At 43.4% G+C, this 25,044-nt stretch overlaps 2 protein-coding genes across 3 annotated transcripts in view; one reads left to right on the forward strand and one right to left on the reverse strand.

Moving 5' to 3' along the window:
• The window catches only part of rubcn (rubicon autophagy regulator), a 473,816-nt gene that overhangs the window by 134,388 nt on the left and 314,384 nt on the right, over positions 1-25,044 (forward strand). The gene's annotated exons all lie outside the window — the stretch shown is intronic.
• Positions 872-24,693, reverse strand: LOC308320601 (major facilitator superfamily domain-containing protein 8-like). The gene is made up of 13 exons (XM_080771147.1): positions 24,044-24,693; positions 17,571-17,756; positions 16,051-16,113; positions 14,313-14,432; positions 12,486-12,565; positions 10,881-11,023; positions 9,921-10,240; positions 9,049-9,122; positions 7,007-7,220; positions 5,335-5,457; positions 3,996-4,126; positions 2,644-2,762; positions 872-1,121 (listed from the first exon to the last, which is right to left on the reverse strand). Exons 1-12 carry the CDS (start codon positions 24,120-24,122, stop codon positions 2,682-2,684), a joined length of 1,614 nt encoding a protein of 537 aa, XP_080627273.1. The 5' UTR covers positions 24,123-24,693; the 3' UTR covers positions 872-1,121; positions 2,644-2,681.

The following is a 25,044-nucleotide window of genomic DNA, read 5'->3' on the forward strand; positions in this document are numbered from 1 at the left end:
TATAGCGTTCAGTTCACGTGTATGAGACATAGCGTTCAGTTCACGTGTATGAAACATATAGCGTTCAGTTCACGTGTATGAAACATAGCGTTCAGTTCACGTGTATGAGACATAGCGTTCAGTTCACGTGTATGAAACATATAGCGTTCAGTTCACGTGTATGAAACATATAGCGTTCAGTTCACGTGTATGAGACATAGCGTTCAGTTCACGTGTATATGAAACATAGCGTTCAGTTCACGTGTATGAAACATAGCGTTCAGTTCACGTGTATGAAACATATAGCGTTCAGTTCACGTGTATGAAACATAGCGTTCAGTTCACGTGTATATGAAACATAGCGTTCAGTTCACGTGTATATGAAACATAGCGTTCAGTTCACGTGTATATGAAACATAGCGTTCAGTTCACGTGTATGAAACATAGCGTTCAGTTCACGTGTATGAAACATATAGCGTTCAGTTCACGTGTATGAAACATAGCGTTCAGTTCACACGTGTATGAAACCTAGCGTTCAGTTCACGTGTATGAAACATATAGCGTTCAGTTCACGTGTATGAAACATATAGCGTTCAGTTCACGTGTATGAAACATAGCGTTCAGTTCACGTGTATGAAACATAGCGTTCACGTGTATGAAACATAGCGTTCAGTTCACGTGTATGAAACATAGCGTTCACGTGTCAGGGGCCCAATAACATGAACGTTGCGCAATGATAGTCAAAGGGCCCAGCGCTGGCTTGAGCTGCAATACCAAATTCGGCCACCATGTCCATTTCGCCTTAGGGTTTCCTCCGGGTGCCGTCTCTATTAATATATACTATAACCCCCCCCCCCCCCCATCTCCCCCACAGTCACCATACTGTACGCTATCCAATAAAGGCAGGAAAAAGTCCAAAAAAATATCTTAAAAAAAATAAAAAAGTACATTTTCTTTTTCAAACAAAGTCATGTTGCTTGAAAAAAGGAATAATGTACTCAAGTAAAAGTAGTTAGTTATACTGTCCACCACAGCTTGAGACGTGTGTGAGGTGCTGTGTCAATGCCATTTTTAGTCCTGCTGCTCAGCCTGTGGTCCCGCTGATGCCCTGCAGGGGGGGCGTCATCGGCCTCCATTTGACACTGAGACAGAGACAGCAAGAACACAGGGTCCACAAGCAGCAATCAGCATTTGTCACGTACTGCATGTAAGCACTATACAGCATTATCCTGGGCTCTATACACACCCTCCGCCAACCTGGGGAGAGCAACGGACTTGAATTTGTGCTTCCTTCATGCCTGAGTGTGTCCAAGTCGCTCCTTTACACCTGACAAGGGGGAGTTTCCCCCGGCCAGACGTAGCGTGTGGAAGGAACACGTTATTCCAACCAGTTCCTTTCCCCTCCATCAGGCTGGCCAGGGGGGAGGCAGTTTAGAGACCAGGATTACTGCATGTTTTTTGTGAGGGTATACCTACCCTAGGGGACACGGGGGAGAACATGCAAACTCCACACAGAAAGGCCCTTTCGTCAACCCCGCCTCGGGTATTGGGCACTGATGATGACGCAGAGGAGAGAACACGCCCCCGAGCACCCACAGCGTCCCGAGCGGGAATCGAACCCATGGACCTTCTAGCTGCGAGGCGACGGCACTACTGACTGTGCCGCGGTGCCCTCCCTCAATATAAATACATCTTGTGACTGATGTGAATGAGTAAAAGTGACTCTGCCATATTATGTGCAAGTTTCTAAAAGTCAAAATGATGCTTCCAGGCGCCTCTCACTTCACACAAGTGTGATTGTTATTATAATTTTAGAGGTGCGCCAGCCAACTCTTGATAAAAAAGCTTCTAATATATTATTTAGGCCCCCAAATCTATAAATCTCACACTATTAAGGCAACCGGTCGGTTCCACGAGCTGCACAAGGTGCACTTTTTTTCACTTGAGTGCCACTTGCCCCTCTAAATGTCTGTGCACGCCACTGCATTTTTTTCTTTCCGAGTGCTCCCCATCGCACACGCATAATGACACCCTGTCCTATACACAAACACACCGCAATGAGTAAACATGAAAGGTGCAAAACATATCGTTCTTTAGCCGTCTCCTATTAAAAGCCTCCACCAACTGGCCTGCCCTAAAATGACTGCGGTCTTGCAACTTCGCCAGGAGAGGTCACTGTAACTAAAGCTTCCAGTAATGAACAGAGGCACTGGTTTACTAAGGTGCTGGTTCACAAAGTGGTGTGTTGTGTGGCGACCCCCAGGCTTAAATGAGTTGATATAGCATGAACATAATTTGAAATCCCCGTACCCTCAATTTGTAGTAATTGTACTTTTTTAAGAACTGATATTGTATCTGCCCAATGTACACGTACTGTCCATGACAACTTCCTCCCGACAATAAAGTCTATAGACTCTATCCTAAAACGTTTTATTGTATTTATTTATTTGTATTGTTGATTGTTTTGTCAGTTCACATGTAATATGGACGGAACGTATTGGAACAGAACATCTGAAAAAGCCTTTACCGCACGAAACGTCAATAACTCCATTTCAATCACGGATAACTGGAGTGATTCTATTAGCCACATTGGCTTGTATAAACGTATACACATACTGTACCTTGCATTCTACTGTATTGAACATACACACATGCAGCACGTACCTTGTACTTCCATCCGTTGTGCAGACACGCACGTGGCTTTAACCACAGTCGTCGCTGCTGTCCGGATGTTCAACCACAGGGGGCTCCACCAGCCGCTCGTAGGAGAAGAACACCATGATCTGAAGCAACGGAGGAAGACAATGTTGGAGACTCTGGTGGCATGGTTCATTAAAAGGAGGTTAGGAAGCAAAGACTCCACGTTGCTCCCTGGAAGAAAACATGCGCAGTGGACCGTCTAAAAGAGGACGAGACGCGAAGACCGTACGAAACATGCACAAGTTGAGACCAGGAAGTTGTACATGCCCAAATTTGTGCATCGTGTATACAACTTCCTGGTCTCAACTGCGCGTGTTTCTGTCCTTCCATGGAACACCGTGGAGCAACATGGCGTCGCCCGTTCGGTCTTTCGCGTCTCGTCCTCTTTAGACAGCCCTTGGTGGAGAGACCAGGAAGTTGTACATGCCCAAATGTGGGCATGTATTGTGACTTGTGAACTTCTCCTTTGGTCCACCCATTCCTGGGACATGTGAGAATGAATGGCCCAATGAAGGCACAGTCTATCGGCATCAACGGCCCATTGTGGGAGTTTTATTTTACCCTCCCTCACAAGCAGAGCGCGCAAGTACTGTCGACCGCTACAAACTGTCAAATATCAGCTTCTCTGTGAAGGAACGTTCGAAATGTTGAATTATTAGGTTTAGCTATTTGCTATACCTACCTACTTTATGCATGTAAAAAAGTAGTGTTATGAAGTATGGTACAAGTTTCTATCTATAAAAGGAATACAGTTTTATCGATTTAGAATTATTCTGGATCCCTTTTAAGTTTCTCAAAGAAAAATAAATCATCGATTTCTGATGAAAAAAAGGTATATAAACTGAAATAAAATATGTTATCACGTATACAGTATAATTATTTATTTTAAATTGTCAATTACTTTAAATTTACATCTGTCATTTTTTCAACGATCTTCTTAGTTTTAAGGGTAACTGTTGTATAATTGCAATATTACACTCGAGGGGGTGGTTTAACGTCATTAATGCGCTTCTGTGTTGCTTTCGGAAGTCGCCCTGCGGGCTCGTTGATTAATGACGTTAAATTACCCCCTCTCGTGTAATATTGCTTAACCCATTTTGGGTGTTAGCATTATGCTATGCTTTAGCTATTGAAAAATAGCAGATCTACAAGCTCATAGCGCGCCACGAGCTTGTAGGTCTGCTATTTTTGAAAAATCGAAGAGCGACTGACATAGAAAGATTTTTTTTTAATCTGATCTCAGGTCAGAATGGAAAACTGTCAGGATGTAGAAGACATTTTGTAGAATCTGATCTCAGGTCAGAATGGCCACTTACTGTGAGCATGACCAACAGGCCCATCATCACTCCCAGCATGATGTACATGTTGTCAGTGAGGCCTCCGGCCCACAGCGGACCCAGGATGGTGGCTAGACCCCCCACAGAGCGCCGCACACCCTGGCTGAAACCTACACACACACACACACACACACACACACACACACACACACACACACGCACACACACACACACGCATTACTATACTTGTGTGGACATAACAAATTTAATCAATCAATTCATCAATTATCATTTAAAATGGCTGGAAAGTGTCGGTAGTGACATTGCCATAGTTTTACTTTTAGGCAGATATGTGATTTTGGAATGTAACAACCAAGCCTCATGAGGACATGGGCAATAATGCGCTGTGAATCAGCAGTGTTGGGAGAGTAGATCGACTCAGGCAGATATAAACAAAGGCAGATGAAATATGACTTCTGAAATTATGGGGAGAAAAAAAAACATACTTTGCTAATTAGTAATAATAAAGAGTTGACATATAAGACAGAGAAACCTTATAGTAAATTGGCCAACAACAATCTGCTTGTTATCAGACCTCTTCAAAGATTCATACCAGATTTATGATTAATTGATTATACTATACTGCTTTAGGATGCCTCTCGATCGTCTCCCTAGGGAGGTCCCACTGGGAGGAGACCCCCGGGCAGACCATGGTTCAGATGGAGGGATTATGGCCTCCATCTTGAACCACCCTTTACGCCTTATTCCTAAACTTATTTTACTATTTAAAAACATTTAAAAATAGTTCAACTTTAGCCAATCTACATCGACACGTTGTTAGCTTGTGTAGATCGTCTATTTGTACTATTTTGGGTAAGGGGTGGCGCAATATATAGGGTTACTGTATATCTCTAAACTGGCACTGGAACGCCTCGGGATCCTCCAGGAGGAAGTTATACTAATGTTGCTGTGGAGAGAGGGAAGTCTGGAGCTCTCTGGTAGAGCCGTTGCCCCCGCGACCCGACTACGGATAAGCAGGTTGAAGATGGACGGATGAAAACTTTGGCATTCAGGCGAACGGTTATAATGTTGAGTGAAACCGAACAACAGGCTATATAGCCTGACATTTTAATTTTTATGTTTCACCAGAAGGCATTTCTTTTAATGGTCATGGCTATAGCCATTCAGGGGGCAGGGAGCCAGGCTAAAAAGGAAGCAATGTCACAGCGTGTCCACCGGATGGTGCCGTTTGTTTGTTTGTTTGTTTGCTCACCTTGTGTCTTCTCGGCGGTGACTTTGTTTGCTCACCTTGCGTTTTCTCGGCGGTGACTTTGTTTGCTCACCTTGTGTTTTCTCGGCGGTGACTTTGTTTGCTCACCTTGCGTCTTCTCGGCGGTGACCTTGGAGAACAGGGAGACCTGGGCCACGGCCACGAAGGGCAGGCCGATGACCTGCAGGAACACCCCGACGATGAACTCCGTCAACTGCCACTGGTAGCCTCCTATAACCACAGGAATAACAGCATGCAAGACGTGAAAACAAGTGTTGTTTTTGGCAGCAAAATTTACATTTTATAGTTTTAGTCTTTGGAGTGAAACTTAATTTAGTTTTTAGTCACATTTTTGTCACCCGGAATGTTTTAGTGTTAAGTCTAGTTTTAGTCGACTGAATGTCATAAGATTTTAGTCGGCTAAATCTGCAGATAATTTAGTCGACTGAAATTAATTTTGGCGGGCCCCGACGCCGCCGTAATGGCGTGATGTTACACTTACAAGCTCACAACACGTTGCAGCACGACGCGTTGTGAGCTTGTCATGAGCTTGTAGCCATTTTCAGCATGCAACCAAGTGTAAAATGACTTATAGTGGATCTCTTGTCCACTAGTCCCTTCATTTTAGTTTAGTTTCTATCTGCTGACGAAATTGTCAATACATTTAGTCTTAGTTTTACTCATCGTAGCTTAGTTTAGTTCCCATTTAGTTTTTCATCAGTTAGTTCAAAAATTTTTGTCTTAGTTTTAGTCGACAAAAACACGTGAAAGGAGCCTCCACACATAATCTGCATATTGAAACTGAAAACTATACAGGATGCCAGGTCAACAAATGAACCTGGCATCTGTCTAAATAACATGCTGCTATGGTCAATTCCATCTTAACCTTTGCATAAAGCCTGCAAGTTCGTGGCAAGTGCTACGGGAAATAAGCTAAACATTAGACAGGGGGGGCAAAAAATCACATTACTGATTTTGCAGTTGGTTGCAGGCTGAAAACAGCTGATCTACAAGCTCACAAGAGCTTATGAGCTTGTAGATATGCCCGTTTCAGCATGCAACCAAATATTAAAATAAAAGGTCTTTTAAGTTCCACTGGATCTCTCCTCCAACAGTCCCTCCCTAACATTTTAGGGGGTGCATACTTAGTTTAGACTAGTCATTGGTTAGACATGGGTTAAGGTTAGGTTTAGGTGTGCTGCCCCGTGGGAGGTTAGGTTTAGGGTGAGGGTTTGAGATAGGTTGTAGTTGTAGGACTAATGACTGGTCTAACCAATGACTAGTCTAAGCCAAAAACTGTCTAAACTAAGTACTGCAGTCTGGCTTTTATTTGTCGATGAAATTGTCAGCATATTTGGTCTAACAATTAGTCATCGTAGCTTATTATTATTTCGTTTTTCGTCAGTGAAAACAATCACTCGTGTGAAGTGAGCGGCGCTCTGTATCATCACACGTCCCACTCCAAGCTCAGCCAATCAGCTGAGCACATTACGTGCTCGGACGGACGGACGGACCGACAGACAAAGCTGCGCATTTTGGGGGGTCCTACCACCGTACCGCGGGGGGTGTTATGGGGAGGTCCTACCACCGTACCGCGGGGGGTGTTATGGGGAAGTCCTACCACCGTACCACGGGGGGTGTTATGGGGGGGGTCCTACCACCGTACCGAGGGGGGTGTTATGGGGGGGGGTCCTACCACCGTACCGAGGGGGGTGTTATGGGGGGGGGTCCTACCACCGTACCGAGGGGGGTGTTATGGGGGGGGGTCCTACCACCGTACCGAGGGGCTTGGCCAGGAAGATGAGGCACCAGACACAGGAGATGTTGCAGAGGACCAGGCCCACGGCCAGCACCATCCTCTCGGCCACGCGCGTGCTCAGCCAGCGCACGAACAGGAAGCAGGCGATCACCTCCACGCCGCAGATGCAGTACATCACGCTGTTCTCCAGCTCCCCGAAGTCAAAGTACTTCTGGGTCATGGGGGTCACCATGGTCTGGACGGCAAGGGGGCAAACAATGTTATAAACCAGCCTTTGAAGATGGAGAGGGCCACTATAGTTGCACACTCACTCCAGAGGGGCCACGTTGCATATCACTGTCGTAGCAAAAATAGCCGATCTACAAGCTCAAAACGTGTCGTGCCGTGGCGCGTTTTGAGCTTGTAGATCGGCAATTTTTTTGCTATATTTGAATTGAAATCCTGAAAAAAAGTTGGCAATTTTTCATTATTGGAATCCTGAAAAATAACATTTTTATTGAATTTCAAATGAATTAAGTTTAGTCATGTTAACTTTATGAACTAAATCCAAACACATTGGACAGACAAAAGCGGGTCATGTTTTGCATGTTTGTAATTGTAACATCTGAAATCATTAATATATCAGTAGTCCAGACATTTTTTTTATTTGTGTGAATTTCAGCCTCTGTGGGGGGGTATTTATATGCAAATATCATGACCAATGGCATTGCAATGAACACCACTGATGACGTTTAGGTTTAAAAAGAACAGGAAAAAAAAAGAATAATAATAATAATAATTAATTAAAATATAATTGTTGCTATAAAGCAACGCTGGGTCTTAGGGTTAAGTGAAGGTGAGGGGCGCCAGTTGCCCATGTGTACGTTATAAACATGCGAGGCCTGCAGATTGCAGGAATGCCCAAGCCAAGAGCTGACGAGGCATTTTGGCCAAATTGTGTCCAGTGCCAGCATGACAATTGGCAGTCGCCACATAGTCCATATTATGGACTGCGGAGGAGACAATGCTTCCTCGATTGTCGTTTGTATTCAAGCATTCCTTGTTACACTAGAGCGGTGTCCGTTGGGCACTGGCCTACTTGGAACGATGCAAATTGGAAATGCATGCATCACGCCGTTATTATGTCCTTTTATGCCCAGCATACAGTATATATGGATTGCTTTGTCAGGCATGCCCAAATATGGAGTCTATTACGCAGATGTCAGAGGCCAGGGCAGAGAGACCTTTTGTGGCGGTTCTGGACAACCGTGGGTCCGACCGCCTCGACACCGGGCACTGCACTCCCTGTGGGGGGTGTGGAACGCGTGTGTCGAATTTGAACGGTTCCCGAGTTACAAGGATTACAGCCGTACACACGGACTGTACAGTACAGACGTACAGAGACGTGGTGCATTTATAGATCGTTAAGACGTGAACAACACAAATAAAGGTATAGAATATGTGTGTACGTGCCAGTGTTGTTTTTGGCAGCTAATTTAGATTCTAGTTTTAGTCATAGTCCCTGCAATAGTTCATTTAGTTTTAGTCACATTTTAGTCACCTGGAATGTTTTAGAACGTTATAAGATTTTAGTCGACTGAATTTACAGTCGATTTAGTCGACTGAAATGTGTTTTGGTGTGCCTTGAAAATGACTTATACTGGATCTCTCGTCCCTTCCTGACAAGGTTTTCATTTCTTCACGGAATTGTCAATCCATTTAGTCTTAGTTTTAGTCATCATCGCATAGTTTTAATTTAGTTTCCATTTAGTTTTCCTCAGTGAAAAAAAAGGTAGTCATCGAACATTTTTCGTCTTAGTTTGAAGGCCTATTCATAGTCTGGATTTTCGGTGGTGAGGTGACCACCGCTCCGGTGGTGAGCTGACCACCGGAGCTGAAATAACGTTGAGCGGTGTTGAGTAAAAACAGAGAGAAGGGCTGGAGCGGTGGCGGTGGTTTGCTCTTCACCGCGGCTCGTGGCGTCATGTTGTAGTTCGGTGGTCACCCCACCACCGAAAATCCAGACTATGTATGAGCCTTTAGTCGACGAAAACAACACTGGTGCGTGCGTGCGTGCACTGTACCTCCAGGGCGGTCTGGTTGAAGAGCGTGATGAACTGAGCAGCGAGCAGCACGACAACATCTTCTCTGAGGAACTCTTCACGGACAAACATGAAGGAGAGACAGTACAGAAGGAGAGTGACGGAAAGAACATGGACAGTAATAGAAGTCAAATTGAGAGCGGTGAAAAAAATTGGAATATGCACTTTGACTATCGCATTGTCCAAAAGCGGCCCTCCCGTGCAATAATATGGTCGCCATCAGGCAGAAACCTCGATTATTATTATCTTTTAATTAACGCCCTACTCGATCATACTTCAGCGTCGCGCAAAAAACCATCAAAAGCAGCAGATCCGCAAGCTCGAAAACGTGGCGCCAAGTGACGCACTTTAAGCTTGTAGAGATCTGCTACTTTTTTAATTTGAATCCTGAAAAGTAACAGTTTATGCCAGTAATCCTGGTCTCTAAAACTACCTCCCCCTTGCCAGCCGGGGCGCCTGATGGAGGGGAAAGGAACTGGTCGGAATAACGTGTTCCTTCCACACGCTACAGTACGTCCGGCCGGGGAAATTCCCCCCTGTCAGGTGAAAAGAAGCAGCTTGGACTCCTCATGCATAGAAGGAGGCATGAGGTCAGTCTGCTGCCCCCCCCCCCCCCCCCAGGTTGGCAGAGGAAGTGTAGCGCCCAGGATTACATTAGATAATTGGCACTGGGTGAAAAAAAACTGGGTTGCAAAATTGTGGGCTACAAATTATTTAAAAAAAACAGTTTATGGACATATGAGGTTTCCACCCGGCACGAGACGATATATTTATCCTAAAATAAATACCAGCCAATCTACGAGTTCACAACGACGCACACACACACACACACACACACACACACACAGACCCACCTCTGCTCCAGCTGAATTTCTTCAACGGACTAGGGGAGCCCTCCTCCTCCTCCGATGACGACACAGGCAGCTGTGGCGGGGTGGGGGAGATGTGAGGGAGGGTCCCGTTGGAGCCAGCGGTGCCGGGGTGCTGCTCCTGAGACGGGTCTGGGGGCTGGGGGGGCGTGTCGGGGGTCGCCACCACGCTGCCGTAGGACCCCAGTAGCTCCCGGCTGCTTCCCATCAGTGGCTTGCCTTCGTCGTCGTCCTCCTCGTCCTCCTCGACGTCACGGTTCTCCTCGCCTTCTTCCTCTTTGGCCAGCACCCCCCTCTCCTCTGGGCTGTGTGCACAGCACCGATCATGACGTTTTACTTTGACCAGTCATTTTTGTCACACTCATAATTGCTAGATAATTGCACTCATAGAGGCATAGAATTTTGGAAAAATAAATACATTTCTGTTTGCCTTTTAAGCCATTTAGGACCGAAGTCTTCTAAATCCTGACAGTTTTCTGAAAAACCTCATGTTTCTATGTCAGTGGTGCTCAACCTTTTCCCCCAGGACCCCCAGAATTATCTGTATTTGGCCCCCCCCCATCTGAAAATATGCTCTTCCAAGGACCTCCCCAGAAGCAAAGATATGAGTTAAAAACGTTCGCTCTGAAAGAATATACATGTAAGATTTGCGCGCACATTTATATAATATATTTTTTTTCAGAACGTTTTTTAACTCAAATCTTTGCTTCTGTTTTCAGATTGGGGGGTCGGAGCCCAAATACATATAAGTTTTGGGGGTTCTTGAGATGAAATATTTAGCACCACTGATACAGAAACATGAGGTATTTCAGAAAAGGATTCAGAAGACATTTTGTAGAAGCATTCCCAGATCTAAAAATGGGTTTAAAAAAACACCAAAAACAGGGGTTCCCGTCCTGACTGGGGGGTTCATTGTGCCTTGGGGGGGGCAGCGGTACCACCTACCCGCTCTCCGGCGCCCGGCCGTCGGACCTGGTGATGCTGGTGCCGCTGGCCCGGGACTCCGGCCTCAAGTCCTGAGGTTGCAGGTCCCAGTACATGAACACCACGGCCAGCTGCAGCAGGATCCACAGCAGACACATGAAGAGCTGAGGAACAGCATGAGACGGTCACAATAGGACTTCCATATCAGTGTTTGTTTTCGTCGACTTGTCTTAACCCATTCTGACCGGGAACCCGTTTTGGTGTTCAGCATCATGTTGTGCTTTAGCTATTGAAAAATAGCAGATCTACAAGCTCATAGCGCGCCACCGAGTGGCGCGCTACGAGCTTGTAGGTCTGCTATTTTTGAAAAATCGAAGAACGACTGACATTTTTAGAATCTGATCTCAGGTCAGAATGGGTTCATCAGACCAGTGTGTGTCCAGTGGAAACCTCGTATGAATCTGATCTCAGGTCAGAATGGGTTAAAGGCTCATTCATAGTCTGGTTTTTCGGTGGTGAGGTGAGGTGACCACCGCTCCGGTGGTGAAGTGACCACCACCGGAGCTGAAATAACGTTGAGCGGTGGTGAGTAAAAACAGAGAGAGGGGTTGGGGCGGTGGCGGTGGTTTGCTCTTCACCGCAGCTCGTGACGTCATGTTGTAGTTCACCGAAAATCCAGACTATGAATACCGCTTAATACTATGACAAAAACAATGTGCGTCGACTACCTGTTTTCACTGACGAAAACTAAATGGAAACTAAATTAAAACTAAGCTATGGTGACTAAAACTGAGATTCAATATACAGTGTATGAGCAATTTCGTCAACAAATAGAAATTTGACTAAAATGTTAGGAAGGGACTTCCTTCCCTATACTGCGTGTATCACAAAGTAAAAAAAACGCCCAGCACCGTTTAATGCAATTTATTTGTGCGTGTTATTTTTGTTGAATTACTGATGACAAAAGTCAACGGTATGTATATCCATGACATAAGCAAGCAGCACGCTAGCAGACAGTTCTTTCTTTCAATCATTTTATTATTACTATTATTATAGTAGTAGTAATATTATTTTCACAATCTGATATACGCCGGCTACTTTCTAATGTCTTGATAATTTGCGCGACAGATACTGCATGTGACGGTATAAAGAGTCTAACGCTATATCCCTGACATTCAAAGGCTGTAGCAAAGACTATCTGGATTGAGAGAATACTTATTTTGGGCATGTCATTGTATGATTATATTATAACCCATTTAGTCCCGAAGTCGAAATAAAGAAAATGTTCGCTCTGAAAGAATATATACCTATTGAAAGATTTGTGCCGCATTTTTACGATTTTTCTAAAATAGCTAAATTATAACAATGTTTAGAACACGAAAAGGGGTTCCCACCCAAAATGGGTTAAAAATGTGTTTTTTAATAGCAGATCTATAAGCTCCATATTCACCTCATGAGACAAGAGGTGCAACTATGACAGACACAGCGTGAAAGAAAAATCATCCAGTCAGTTACATTTTTGAACAGCGGGGGGCAGCAATGACACATGCAACTCAAAGGGGAACAGTTGTGTTCATTCACTGGTATTCACTTAATAGCTCATAATAAATGGATGTCAGTCCTTACCCCGGGGGCAGTGTATTTGTTGACCACAAAAGGACCGATTTTGAAATCACACAGTCTCAGGAAAATGTTGAATGCTGGACCTGTGAAAGACAAAACATAGTTAAGGGACATGTCCAGTGGACATGGATATGTTTTACCAGTGGGAGTGCTACCTCACGAAATAACCGCTTTAAAAACACATTCCATGCTGGCATGTTGTTGGCCACCTCCGTAGACCTTGCCACGCAAAAAAATAAAAAGGGTCCTGTGACACCGGAAGTATTAGTAAGTATAAGTATTGACATCCTCAGATGTCAATAAATTATCATATGTGTATGGAGCACGAAGAATGTTATCCGTTCCAGGATGGATGCCGGTTCTAGGCGTGGGGCACTGCTAACTGGAGGCTACAGTACAGTTACACGCTTAAGGGCCTTGCAAATCAACGACAGGTCTGCTACAAGGTCTGCCCAAGAGGGGCTGCGACAACGCAAGCGAAAAAAAGAAAGCTAAACCGAATCCAGGTCCGGTGAGTCGCGGGGGGCGTGTGCACGAAACGAGCACGCACGCAAAGAAATTGCAGTGGCATTAAAGTGAGGAGTTTTTGGACATGTATGGCTAGGAATGTGTTAATATGTAGGCCTATTTATTAACCCTCAATATACATCAAATGTTATTCTATTTACTTGCATAAAATGGGAGTGTAGTGATAGAGATTAATCGGCAAACACATCGGCCATTTTTAGTTTTTATTTATTTGTATTAATCAGCATTAGTTCGATTAATCAATCAGACCGATTCCTACTTTAATAGGGATGCTGTCACGTGCATTTACCTAGCCGACGTCACCTGTGTAATTTAGTTGGTGAAGCCACGGTTATCGTTAACACTGTATTTGGACTGATTCAGAATATCTGACAGCTGTGCCTACAGCTGCAGTACAGGTCACAGTGACACAATGGACCATTGTGTGACTTGGCATTTAGCCAGGTATTATGTTCAAAGGGACATTTCACCACTGGAAGAAACTGCAGTCACTCAATGTTCATAGTGTTTGTAGTAGATAACACAAGTAGCACAATTTGAAATTTGCACTCTATGGCCAGAAGAATACTTAAGTCTGTGTGTCGGACTAGGGATTAACTGCATCGCTGAATTCCTACAATGACCATGCTGCTTTGGTGCACTGCCTCTTTGTGGAGGGGGGGGGGGGGGGAAGCTACGTGGAAGTGTGACTTGTACTCCAGGAAGTGAGACCACATTTGCATGACAGATTTTGGTCATGAACATGGCGTACATTACAAAAAAAATATATATATATATATATATATATATATATATATATATATATATATACAGTATATATTGCACACATAAAAACCCCAGGTGTCCTAAACATCATTACAATAGGAACTGGTTGCAAAAGGAGGGAAGTGGCCCTATAATTCCCGCCGTCGACACATGGCAGGTTTTGTACGCTTTGGTTAGGGAGGTGTGAATGGTTGTTTTTGTTTTTCGACACGCGAGGTAAGACACACTCTCATGGGTACGCACGGGCACGTCCATGCGTGTGCGGGCGCGCACGCAGCGTAAACTACAGTCAAAGGCTCTGGACTAGTGCACGCCTGGACGTTCAGCACAATGGTTTCATTTATATAAATGGTGCAACAATATATTGTTCTCCACATACAACGCATTCTGGTTTGTAGCAATTAAGTTAGTTGGTGAGTTACTTATACTTAGTGTGCTTGTTTGGGTCTTAATAACGTCCACATTTCATAATACATGTACAAACATAAAAGGCACAACGACAGACAGACAGACAGACAGACAGACACTGGCACTGACCAATCAGCAGGCCAGCTTGCCGACAGGCCATGACAGCAGCGAACACAGTGGCGCGGTCCTCTGTGGCGGTGCTCCTGGTAAGGAAACCAAAGATGGACGAGCCAGCACCCGTACCAATCCCTACAAAGAAAATGGAATAATAATTAAATGTCCACGTTTACATTTTTTGTGCTTACTTCTTTCATAAATTAACGGCCTATACATGAGCATTCTACACTAGTGTCACAGTGTGTCAAGCTTCCGGTTCTGCTACTTTTGATGCTTTTGAATTAACCCATTTTGACCTGAGGCAGATTAAAGAACAGTTTTCTGAAAAACCTCTGTTTCTATGTCAGTGGTTCTCAAAACATTTTCACGTCAAGGACCCCCAAAAAGATATGTAATTGGCCACCGACCCCCCCATCTGAAAATATGTTGTTCCAGAATCCAGGGACACCCCAAAGATTTGAGCAAAAAAATAGCAAACCTACAAGCTTGTATAGCGTGACACTCGGTGCTTGTACGTAGATCTGCAATTTTTCAATAGCTAAAGCATAACATAATGCTTAAAACACCAAAAGGTGTTCCCGTTCAGAATGGGATAAAAAACACACATTGACACAAGAGAGAACATGCTCGACAAACGCCACAATAAAAAGGCCCAGCATGAGGACATTGTGGCCGCGGGGTCGTGACTCGGGTTGGGATCCTGAACCGGAGGAAACAGAAAAGAACGGATCCGAACATCTGTCACATCCGGAAACCGTTTCCCGAACGGATTTACCACACTGTCACGTGGACCATTTATTTACACAAGGACCACCATAACTCTTGAGTGTGTACAAACGGACCCTTTATGGGTCCATCAGGGGTTCCATTTGTACACTCTTACAGACCTGTAAGGGTGCATTTAGATTTAGAACCACCCTCAAGGAACCCAGAGCGTCTCTCCTGGACCTCACTTTGAGAACCACTACAAAGCCAAAATGATATAGGTTTTATAATACATGGGAATCGGACCATTATGGGGGAATCGTTGAGGAAAAAGCAAGGGATGTCCGCACACTGAATTGTAGCTCCCAGGAAAATTCTTTATTTGTTACAACGTTTCGACCACTGTGGGTCTTCGTCAGGTGAATCGTTAAGGAACCAGAATCGCTAAAATCCTAAAGAATCCCAACCCGTGGGCTTAAAGAATGGAATGAAGAAATTATCAAAATAACATCATATGAATATATGTAGATATATGCAGGGTAGATGCAGAAAGCTAAATGAAAGAGACATGGGATGTATTCTGGATGTATATGAACCTTAAATGAACATTAATTTCCTTGCTGTTATTTTTCTTCTTTTTAACTGGTATGTTTCTTGGACTGGCTATTTGTAAGGTTTGTAATGTTGATGCTGCTTTGTACTGAACCTAGATTTTGCACGATTTTGAAAAACAAATAAAATGTTGAATTATAAAAATAATAATCCCAACCCGAGCTGTGAGGCAGCAGTGCTAATAATTACATCCCATCCATGTATACGTTATATAATATGAGCATACCAGGTACACAACGTGTACCTTCCTGGCACATCAAGGTATGTGGAACACAGACTGTCCTATGTAAATATGCTTTATTTGTAAACCTGTAGATAAGAATGCTAGGCGTGCTCAACAGCTGCCAGTTACAGGTGTGTAGCAGTAATAAGTCTCCCACCCACAGACGTCTTTCCTACGTCAAACGCCGTCGGGCCTCAGATGGTGACTCACCTGCCACCAGTCTACTGGACAACAGCAGCCACTTGGAGTAGCCCATGAAGTACATGAAGTTACCTGGAGGGGAGGGTGAGACAGGCAGGGGAAACACGTCAAGTCATTTCGGGTCCTTTTCGGGCTTTGTATGGGTACAGTCCTCAAATTTATTATGATAGCCGGGTCCGTTTGGCTCCAGTTAGAGCTAGAATTCTAATTTTTAAAAGAATTGCGGGTCCATGCGGTAAATTGGACTCCATAATGGCACAACGAGGTGCAAAATATTGCTGACAGAGGGGAAAGGAACTGGTTAGAATAACGTGTTCCTTTCACGGGCCACGCCTAACCAGGGGAAACTCGCCCCTGCCAGGGGATAAAGAAGATAGTTCTAGAGCGGTCAGTTCTTCCTGGAAATAAAAACGTCTGGGTTTCCGGGGCTAGCTGGTCAGATACAGAGGCCCAAAGCAGGTGCTTCCATTTTCTGCTCTCACTTCTCCATCAGCCAACTTGCTGAGGCAAGCACTCTTGGGCTTAAACATGAGAAGTCATATTTGACCTTTGTGCGTTTTCTGGAAAGTGGTCAACTTAGTGAATGGACAGTCCATGCTGGTAAAGTGGTAGCACCTTGCTGTAGTGTGTGGACCGGCGCTTTAACACTCGCTTGTTGGAGAAGGTTGATACAATTCTGAATCTGAATCAAGCTTTTGATTTTAATTTCCAGAAAACTTTTATATCGTGCACGGCCGCGTATATTGCCCTGTTTTATGTTGGATACGGAGGAGGTGGCTGGTTTTGCATGCAGACAGATCAATGGAGTTAGCTGGTTTTGTGGGTTTTAATACTTTTCATTGGTTCAATCTTTTTTTGAGGGGTGCCATCCCCACCTCCGACATCCGGCTTTTTGTTGTGACGTCATGTGCCAGCTAGGTCTATGGACTTTTAGTGTTTGCTTTAAAGCAGGCCACCCCCGTGACATCATGTGGCAGCTAAGTCTATTTCTTATTCATGCCCCCTGTGACATGCAAACAAAGGCACTCCTCACTTCACATGAGTGTGAGTTTTAACTTTACTTTCTTCCTCGGCCTAGTGGGAATGTATGTGCATAATTTAACGGAAATCACACGCTGTGTTCATCATGATTTGAGGCATTGAGTAATGTAAAGACGTGGTTTTTTTCCAAAATCTGCCTCCTGGCGGCGCTATTACAGGCCGTTGTGGAAACATCGGGGCAGAGGTTCGTCGTTGGCATCCTTCAGTTGGTGGAGACAAAAATGGAGTTTGCCGTTTTCTTTGCTTGGATTTAGTGAAGCCTAAGCGCCGATTCATACTCCTATTTTAGAGCTGAATAAAAGTAGTTTCGGCTCTGTAGAGCCTACAATTTGACGTCATTTGAGGTTCGGGGGGGGGGGGGGGCGGGTACCATCCTAAAGTCGACTCTTCGGTGCTACTGAAAATGTCTGACAAGCCGAAATCATTTTGGCACTACAGCGCCGAAACAGCGGTATAAAATATGCGTATGAATCGGCCCCAAAACTTACCCACTATCTCGAACATGTTGGCAAAGAGGATGATCTTCTTGGTGGTCCGCGTCCTGTCGGACCAGTGGCCAAAGAGAGGCCCGGACAGCAGGCCCGTCAGGCTGAACGCTGACAGTCCCAGACCCAGGAAGTAGGGCGCGGCGCCGAGGGTCTGCAGGTACCTCCATATGGTGGGCAGGATCACGGCTGGCATTACACCACAGACAGGACAGGACAGGACAGGAAAAAAAGTTATCAATTGTTTTACTTAACCCATTCTGACCCGAGATCAGATTCTAAAAACGTCTTCTATACATCCTGACAGTTTTCTGAAAAAGCCATGTTTCTATGTCAGTGGTTCTTAGATTTTTTTCAAAAATAGCAGACCTACAAGCTCGTAGCGCGCCACTCGGTGGCTCGCTATGATCTTGTAGATCTGCTATTTTTCAATAGCTAAAGCATAATGCTAACACCAAAAGGGGTTCCCGCCCAAAATGGGTTTTAAGTAACAGTACCAATACTGCAATTTACTACTTCATTACTTGTACTTCGTTACAAGTAAAAGTACGGGATTGAAAATGTACTCGAGTAAAAGTACAAAAGTATCGGCATCAAAATGTACTTATAGTACTCAAAGTACTCATTGTGCAGAATGTGCCATTTTACAAAATCTCCAAAGTAACTAAAGTATTCAAATAACTGCGGTGAAGTAAAAGTACAAATTTTGCCTCTGAGATGTAGTGGAGTAGAAGTCAAAGCACTGCAAATTGGAAATACTATAAGTAAAGTACAAATACCTCAAAATTGTACTTAAGTACAGCACTTAAGTAAAAGTAATTTAAACAGTAGTACAGAAAGCGACAGTACAGCACTGTCCACAGTGTCCCTATTGCATCCATGTGGTTCCACAGGGTCAGCAGCAGGCAGCAATGATGTTGATTGCAACCCTGTGACTCCACTATGGCATTCGGTCAGTCACATTCAGCACACAGTTGGCTACTTTGTACAGTAGTAAGTTCCCCTCCAGCTCCAGGGGGTGCAGACTTAGTTTAGACTAGTCATTGGTTAGACATGGGTTAAAGGTTAGGTTTAGGTGTGCTGCCCCGTGGCAATCACTCGATCATGATTAGCGGAAGGCCCCCTCTCTATCCTGATTGGATGAAGGCTGGGCCACCTAGCCAAAAATGAACACCAAAAAAAAAGGTGATATTTGAATTAGGTGAAATGAAATCACTGAATATACCTTTAAGCTAATCATCAGGGGACCCGATCTGTAGTTTGGGAACTGTCTTAAAGCAGTGGATTACAACCAGTGGTCCAGGGACCATCAGTGGTCCTTGAGGGGGTTCCAGTAGGTCCCCAGCTAAATGATGGTAATCTAATTGTGGGCTCGCTACAGCGAGCACACACTAGTTATTGCCAGCCTATATTTATTCCGCTTCTTTATTCTGCCGCTTTTTTTGGCACCCTACTACTTCCACATACTTTATGCGAGAAATGTAGTTCAAACTTCAAACTGTTCAGCTCTTTGCAGTGATGGGTGCTTGTATTTTTATTTTTACAAAGTTTTATACTTTTTATACTTTTTAACTTTTTAACTTTTTTTAACATCCTTTATAATGAGAGTCGATGGAAGAAAGGTCCCATTTTTCACAGTTAACTTTTTTGAGCTCTTATTACTCCGTCATACTTTCACTTTGAAACTTCATTCAAACTTTATAATGTTCATCTATCTTTGAACTTTCATTGGTGAAAAAGTTGTTTTGAAAAAGTTTATACTTTTTAAAATATTTAACTTTATTTATAGTTTTTGCCTCCCATAGACAATGAATGGGATTTATCTCTAAATCAACCTCACTTTTGCAGCCTCATTACTCTGGCATACTTTGTCGTAGAAACGTGATTTAAACTTTAGAACGCTCACACGACTCTGGACTCTGGACGGTTCAAACCGTATTCGAATACGTTGAACGGTTTTTCCGAAATCGCAGTTCAATCGCAGGCCTTTTCGGCTAATTAGTGCCATCTTAGAGTGCGGGGCCTCTTCGAGTAGAGTGTGGAAACTGAAATTCTTTCCTTGAAAATTTACCAAACAAATTGTCGTCCCGGCCAAAGTATTCATTTTACACGCATGTTCTTTTGTCATTTTGTAGCCACACATGTCCTCTTTCACACAATGTGACCAACAAAGCACAGAGACATACAGAATGTGAACTACGGCCTTTTAAGTGACACAAAAACAGTCAATCTGCTCATTGACCTCCATTGTATAATTCTTACGAGGAAATTATCGCGCTGACAATTCTTAACTCGCTCTTATAACCACATTTTCAATCGTACCAACACCACAATCGCACATGGTGTACCTCAATATCTCAGGCCACTCACAGCGAAAAAAATATTTGCATTCGACTTTTACTTTTTGCGATAGAGCAATTTGTTCGGGCATAGTTTCCTCCATCCAGGACCATTGAAATCTCCCAGTCATAGTGCTGGCAAGTAGTAGAACTCTTTTTACTTCCACAGCTGAGACATATAAGGGCTTAATTACAGGGCTGACATTAAAGTTACAAGATCTCAATGAGTTGCTCTGCGATACCTTGTGAGCTTGTAGGTCTGCTATTTGTGCAATTAGGCTAGACACATGCAAGTGCACGCACGCACGCACGCACGCACACACACACACTGTCTTCGCACGCACGCACACACACACCCTGTCTTCCTATTGGCTGGCCTTTACACAGCTCTCGCAAGCGCACGCAAAAAAAAAAAAAAAAAATGGAAAAAATTGGAAAAAATTGAAAAAATTGAAAAAATTGAAAAAAATTGAAAGTAGAAAAAAATTGAAAACTTAAAAAAAAAATTACTTATTAAGAAAAAACTTCAACTTTTTTTTTTTTACTTAAGAAAAAACTTCAACTTTTTTTTTTTTTACTTAAAAAGAATAAACTTGAATTTTTTTTAATAAAGTTTTTTTTTTTTTTTACCTTTAAAGAAAAACTTTTAAAAACACTTCTACAACTTCCACATACTTTATTCCGCTTTATGCAGTTATTTATGCTTAAACTATAGTTTTTCCAAATGTTCATACTTTTTTAAACTTTTACTTCAGCTTTAATACATTTTCTACTTTTGTTTACAATATGCTACAGTCCCGAAATTTTGATTATGGATTTAGACCACCAATGGGAACACTATTACTCCGGTCCCCGAGTTTCAAACTTGACACGGCAATAACTTTATACATTGCATTTTATGCGAGCCCACGCAGTTTCTACAGGAACTGCTTTCTAGTTGACCCTTATTATATCTTTAACTCTTGAGAGTGTAAAATGAAACCAAATGGATCCTTACGGGTCCACTGGATTTCATTGTTACGCTCTCAGGAGATAGCCTGACTCCGCCAGATTGCGGCAGTATTGAGTTCACAAGTTCCCTCCTCCTGCTTGCGTCTGGTCTCTCTCGGGCAGAAACGATGAACCCGAAGCAGTGAGACAAAAACTCTGATATCTCCACAATAATTTGGAGTTGTAGTCTTGTTAGGTTGTGTTTACACGTGCACTGTGGCACAGTTTCAATATGTCACCAGTCTTGCGTTGACCGTGCCTCTAGCGGCCGCATGGCGGCCACATATCGCTCCGATCAGCACTGGTTCGGAGTGCATCGTCTCTGCCCGAGAGAGACCATGCAGATGGTCAGATGAGTCAGGTTACTCAAGAGTTACGTTATCATAAATGATTGGTTAACATCTGCATTCATTAATTTACAAGAAGTCTACACGATTTTGATCAATGTTTGCCTGTTGTCCACCACATCATACAGCACCGAATTGTGGCCAAAATATTACCCAACGATAACAAAACATTCTTTCGTTTTGGTTCTGCAAGGCTACTGTGCATGCGCAAGACAGGATCGCTGAAGAAGGAAAGGCCCAAAAACAAAATAATAATAAATTGAATTACAGCGATCTCGTTTGATATCATTAAAAGGACCTAAAGACATGTATACACTTCCAAGGCCCCCCACGGTTTGATTAGAAAAGACGTGTATACACGTCCTCAGCATAATTAGTGTTAACTTGTTGTATTGTCATATTTACCACAGTAGCCTATGTGGAACATGCCACTCCAACATATACAGTAACTGCACAAACCTGTTTGAATGAAACAAATCTCTCCAGACATATTGCGCAACAACAGCAGATTGTCAGCAGCACTGCCCTAATCTTGTTGTGTTGTTGTTAGTAGGCTAGGAATAAACACAGAAGCACCCGGGATGACGTGGACTATAAGAAAAGGGAGAAGCCAAACAAGAGTTCCTGTTTCTACACAAAAAAGGAGGTGCAGTAGCCTCGGAAACACAGACGTTTTGCAGTGACCCCCCCAGACAAATGTCATCACTTTTGATGTCTTCACTTAGTTTTCTGCCCTCACTTTAATCCTCAACATGTACTGCTCAGCCAATCAAGTCATGGCTAAATTCGCTATTGGGTGATCAGTCAATCATCAGCCAATGTTTGTGTTCACACGCTTTTATCTCGCCGCAAAGCGAGTGCTATGGGCTTGCTATAGTTCCAAACATTGGAACCATCCCATTGAGATAGAATGTGTTGCCACTCTCTTACTAGATTACTCTGGTTCACACAAACCCTCAAAGCTGGGCATTGATAGGAGCCCCTCAAAAATCACTATACGTGCCTCACACTGCAAGGCAGCTTGTGTCATCTGCTACAGTATTTTTGATAACAAAAAATCACACCCGTGTGAAGTGAGGGGCGCTTTTATCATTATACTGTACATCATCTCATGAACAACTAGCCGATTGGTAAGCCGATTTGCTCGTCTACATATGACATACATTTCCCCTTCATTGTCAATGGCATTTAATGTTTGTGTTGCCACAAATTTACGTCATTTCATTGTCAATGGCAAATATTGAGACGTGTGAGGACAAAAGGAGGGGCTAGCGTCCCTCAAAAAAGAAAAATAAGTTTGAAAAAAGTTTAATCATTTTGCATTCTTTAACATAAGTCTTCTCTTTCTGGGGGGGGACAAATAATTGTCAGATTTGGGTCCGCGACCAAATTAATGTGGGGATTCTCACATGACAATGTTTCTCGTAGACAAAGGAGGAGAGTGCTGCTGAGCCACAAACTTTTAATGGAATACCAGGGGTCAGGAGACCCACTTATGGAAATAAAGCAGGCTGTCATTACATACTGTAGAAGCCATTACTTTAACCAGCAAGTCAATGATGACACTGCAAGTTGCCAACAAGAGAAGTGTATGTGTGCCTGTGTCAGTTTGAGTTTACAATGGTTTACAATGGCAGTGGTTCAAAAAGTGGAGTCCGGGGACCCCCAGGGGTCCTTGAGGGAGTTCCAGGGGGTCCCCAGCTAAATGATAGTTTGGCACTAAATGGACCCTTATGGGTCTGTAACTCTGATCGAGATTGTACAAATGGAACCAAATGGACCCTTATGGGGTCTGTAACTCTGCAGTGTACAAATGGAACCAAATGGACCCTTATGGGTCTGTAACTCTGCAGTGTACAAATGGAACCAAATGGACCCTTATGAGTCTGTAACTCTGCAGTGTAGCCTACAAATGGAACCAAATGGACCCTTATGGGTCTGTAACTCTCCAGTGTAGCCTACAAATGGAACCAAATGGACCCTTATGGGTCTGTAACTCTGCAGTGTAGCCTACAAATGGAACCAAATGGACCCTTATGGGTCTGTAACTCTGCAGTGTAGCCTACAAATGGAACCAAATGGACCCTTATGGGTCTGTAACTCTGCAGTGTAGCCTACAAATGGAACCAAATGGACCCTTATGGGTCTGTAACTCTGCAGTGTAGCCTACAAATGGAACCAAATGGACCCTTATGGGTCTGTAACTCTGCAGTGTAGCCTACAAATGAAACCAAATGGACCCTTATTTATGGGTCTGTAACTCTGCAGTGTACAAATGGAACCTCCATTTGGTTATATCGACGGCATTAGAGCTATGGACCAGAGCTAGGATTAGGAACCTGCACTGATCTTAGTGATCTATTACACAGCAGTTGGTTTGGTTAAACAACTTTTGTTTTTCCAGGTATCAGTTCAGAGTTTTGTCTCAATATAACGAGTCACGTCCTCTGATATTGTTTTGATACTGTCATATCTCTTATTGAGATCAATTAGCCTACAGGGTGCTGATTCTGGTTAGATGGATCATGGGAGAGTCACAGCATGTCAGCTCTTTAAATAATAACCCACTTCTGTCTTCTGAATTCTAATGAATGAATCGTTCATTCCATTCAGACTCCTGAATAGTGGGCTGTGGCTTGTTATTGTTAATTTGTTTAAAGCCGTTGTGGCATAGTGAAGGATGCTGCCGTGTGCATGGCCATTTTATTAGTGATAATAAATCCCCGTCATCATTCATTTGACATAAGAAGTCTACATAGACAAGGTAGCCTATTGAATGATTTGAATAATCTCATCTCACCATACTCGATGCCACTCAGAAGGAAGATGAGTCCAATTGTGAAGTATGTCAAAATCTTTTTCTTTCGATAGTCCACCATATTGACGATGCCTACAGCGTTGTGATATACAATAATAACAATAATGTTGTTGTCATGTCAGACTCCAGGCGAATGGTGCAGATAAGAACCTAATCCAGAGAATGGTGCGTTCAATTACATCCCACCGCGGGATCATCTTGTGCTGCATAGAAGTCCTCCGTGACACTGCGTCTGGTCCTGATTTAAACTATTCGTATCATTTATAAATTATAATGTCTAGAGAGATGATCTTCAACGAGACCAACACGCGAGGAATTGTCTGTCCCTGTCGTCGCTGTGCATTCTACTACACTTCTGTACGTCCTGTGTTATTATTGCTGCCGTGTTGTAATTCCTCAAGGTGCACCATATCCAGCAGCCGCGCAGCTTCGGTAACTAATATTTTAAAGGCATTTACCTTCAACAAACAACTCAGGAAGAAGAACCGTCCGAAGCTGAATGTATTAACCAAAATACCAAATGAACGGCGGCACGGCCACTGGGCTGGACGCGACGAGATCTGTTGCAGGCTAGCCAAGCCAACTATACACACGCACGGACAACAGCAACTGCACACTCCTCCTGTCACACTCATCCGATCCGCCCTAGAGCCCAATAGTTTGGGCCAGGCGACCAGGAATCACTTCCGGTTGGCAAATCAGAGAGAGAGAGAGAGAGAGAGAGAGAGAGAGAGAGAGAGAGAGAGAGAGAGAGAGAGAGAGAGAGAGATAGAGAGAGATAGGGAGACTGGGAGAGAGAGATTATTTTATTTTATTTTATTTTATTTTATTTTATTTTATTTTATTTTATTTTATTTTATTTTATTTTATTTTATTTTATTTTATTTTATTTTATTTTATTTTATTTTATTTTATTTTATTTTATTTTATTTTATTTTATTTTATTTTATTTTATTTTATTTTATTTTATTTTAGCCAAACGT

The sequence above is a fragment of the Protomyctophum bolini genome, assembly GCF_963924005.1.
Source record: "Protomyctophum bolini genome assembly, chromosome: 8".
Lineage (NCBI taxonomy): Eukaryota > Metazoa > Chordata > Actinopteri > Myctophiformes > Myctophidae > Protomyctophum > Protomyctophum bolini.

Excerpts from the sequence above, each read along its gene's own strand:
- LOC308320601 (XM_080771147.1), bottom strand. The coding sequence starts at position 24,122 with ATGGTGGACTATCGAAAGAAAAAGATTTTGACATACTTCACAATTGGA. Across the intron at positions 17,757-24,043 it reads TCTGAGTGGCATCGAGTATG|CCGTGATCCTGCCCACCATA; the intron begins GTGAGATGAGAT and ends GTGTAATGCCAG. Across the intron at positions 2,763-3,995 it reads GCCTGTTGGTCATGCTCACA|ATCATGGTGTTCTTCTCCTA; the intron begins GTAAGTGGCCAT and ends CCGTTGCTTCAG.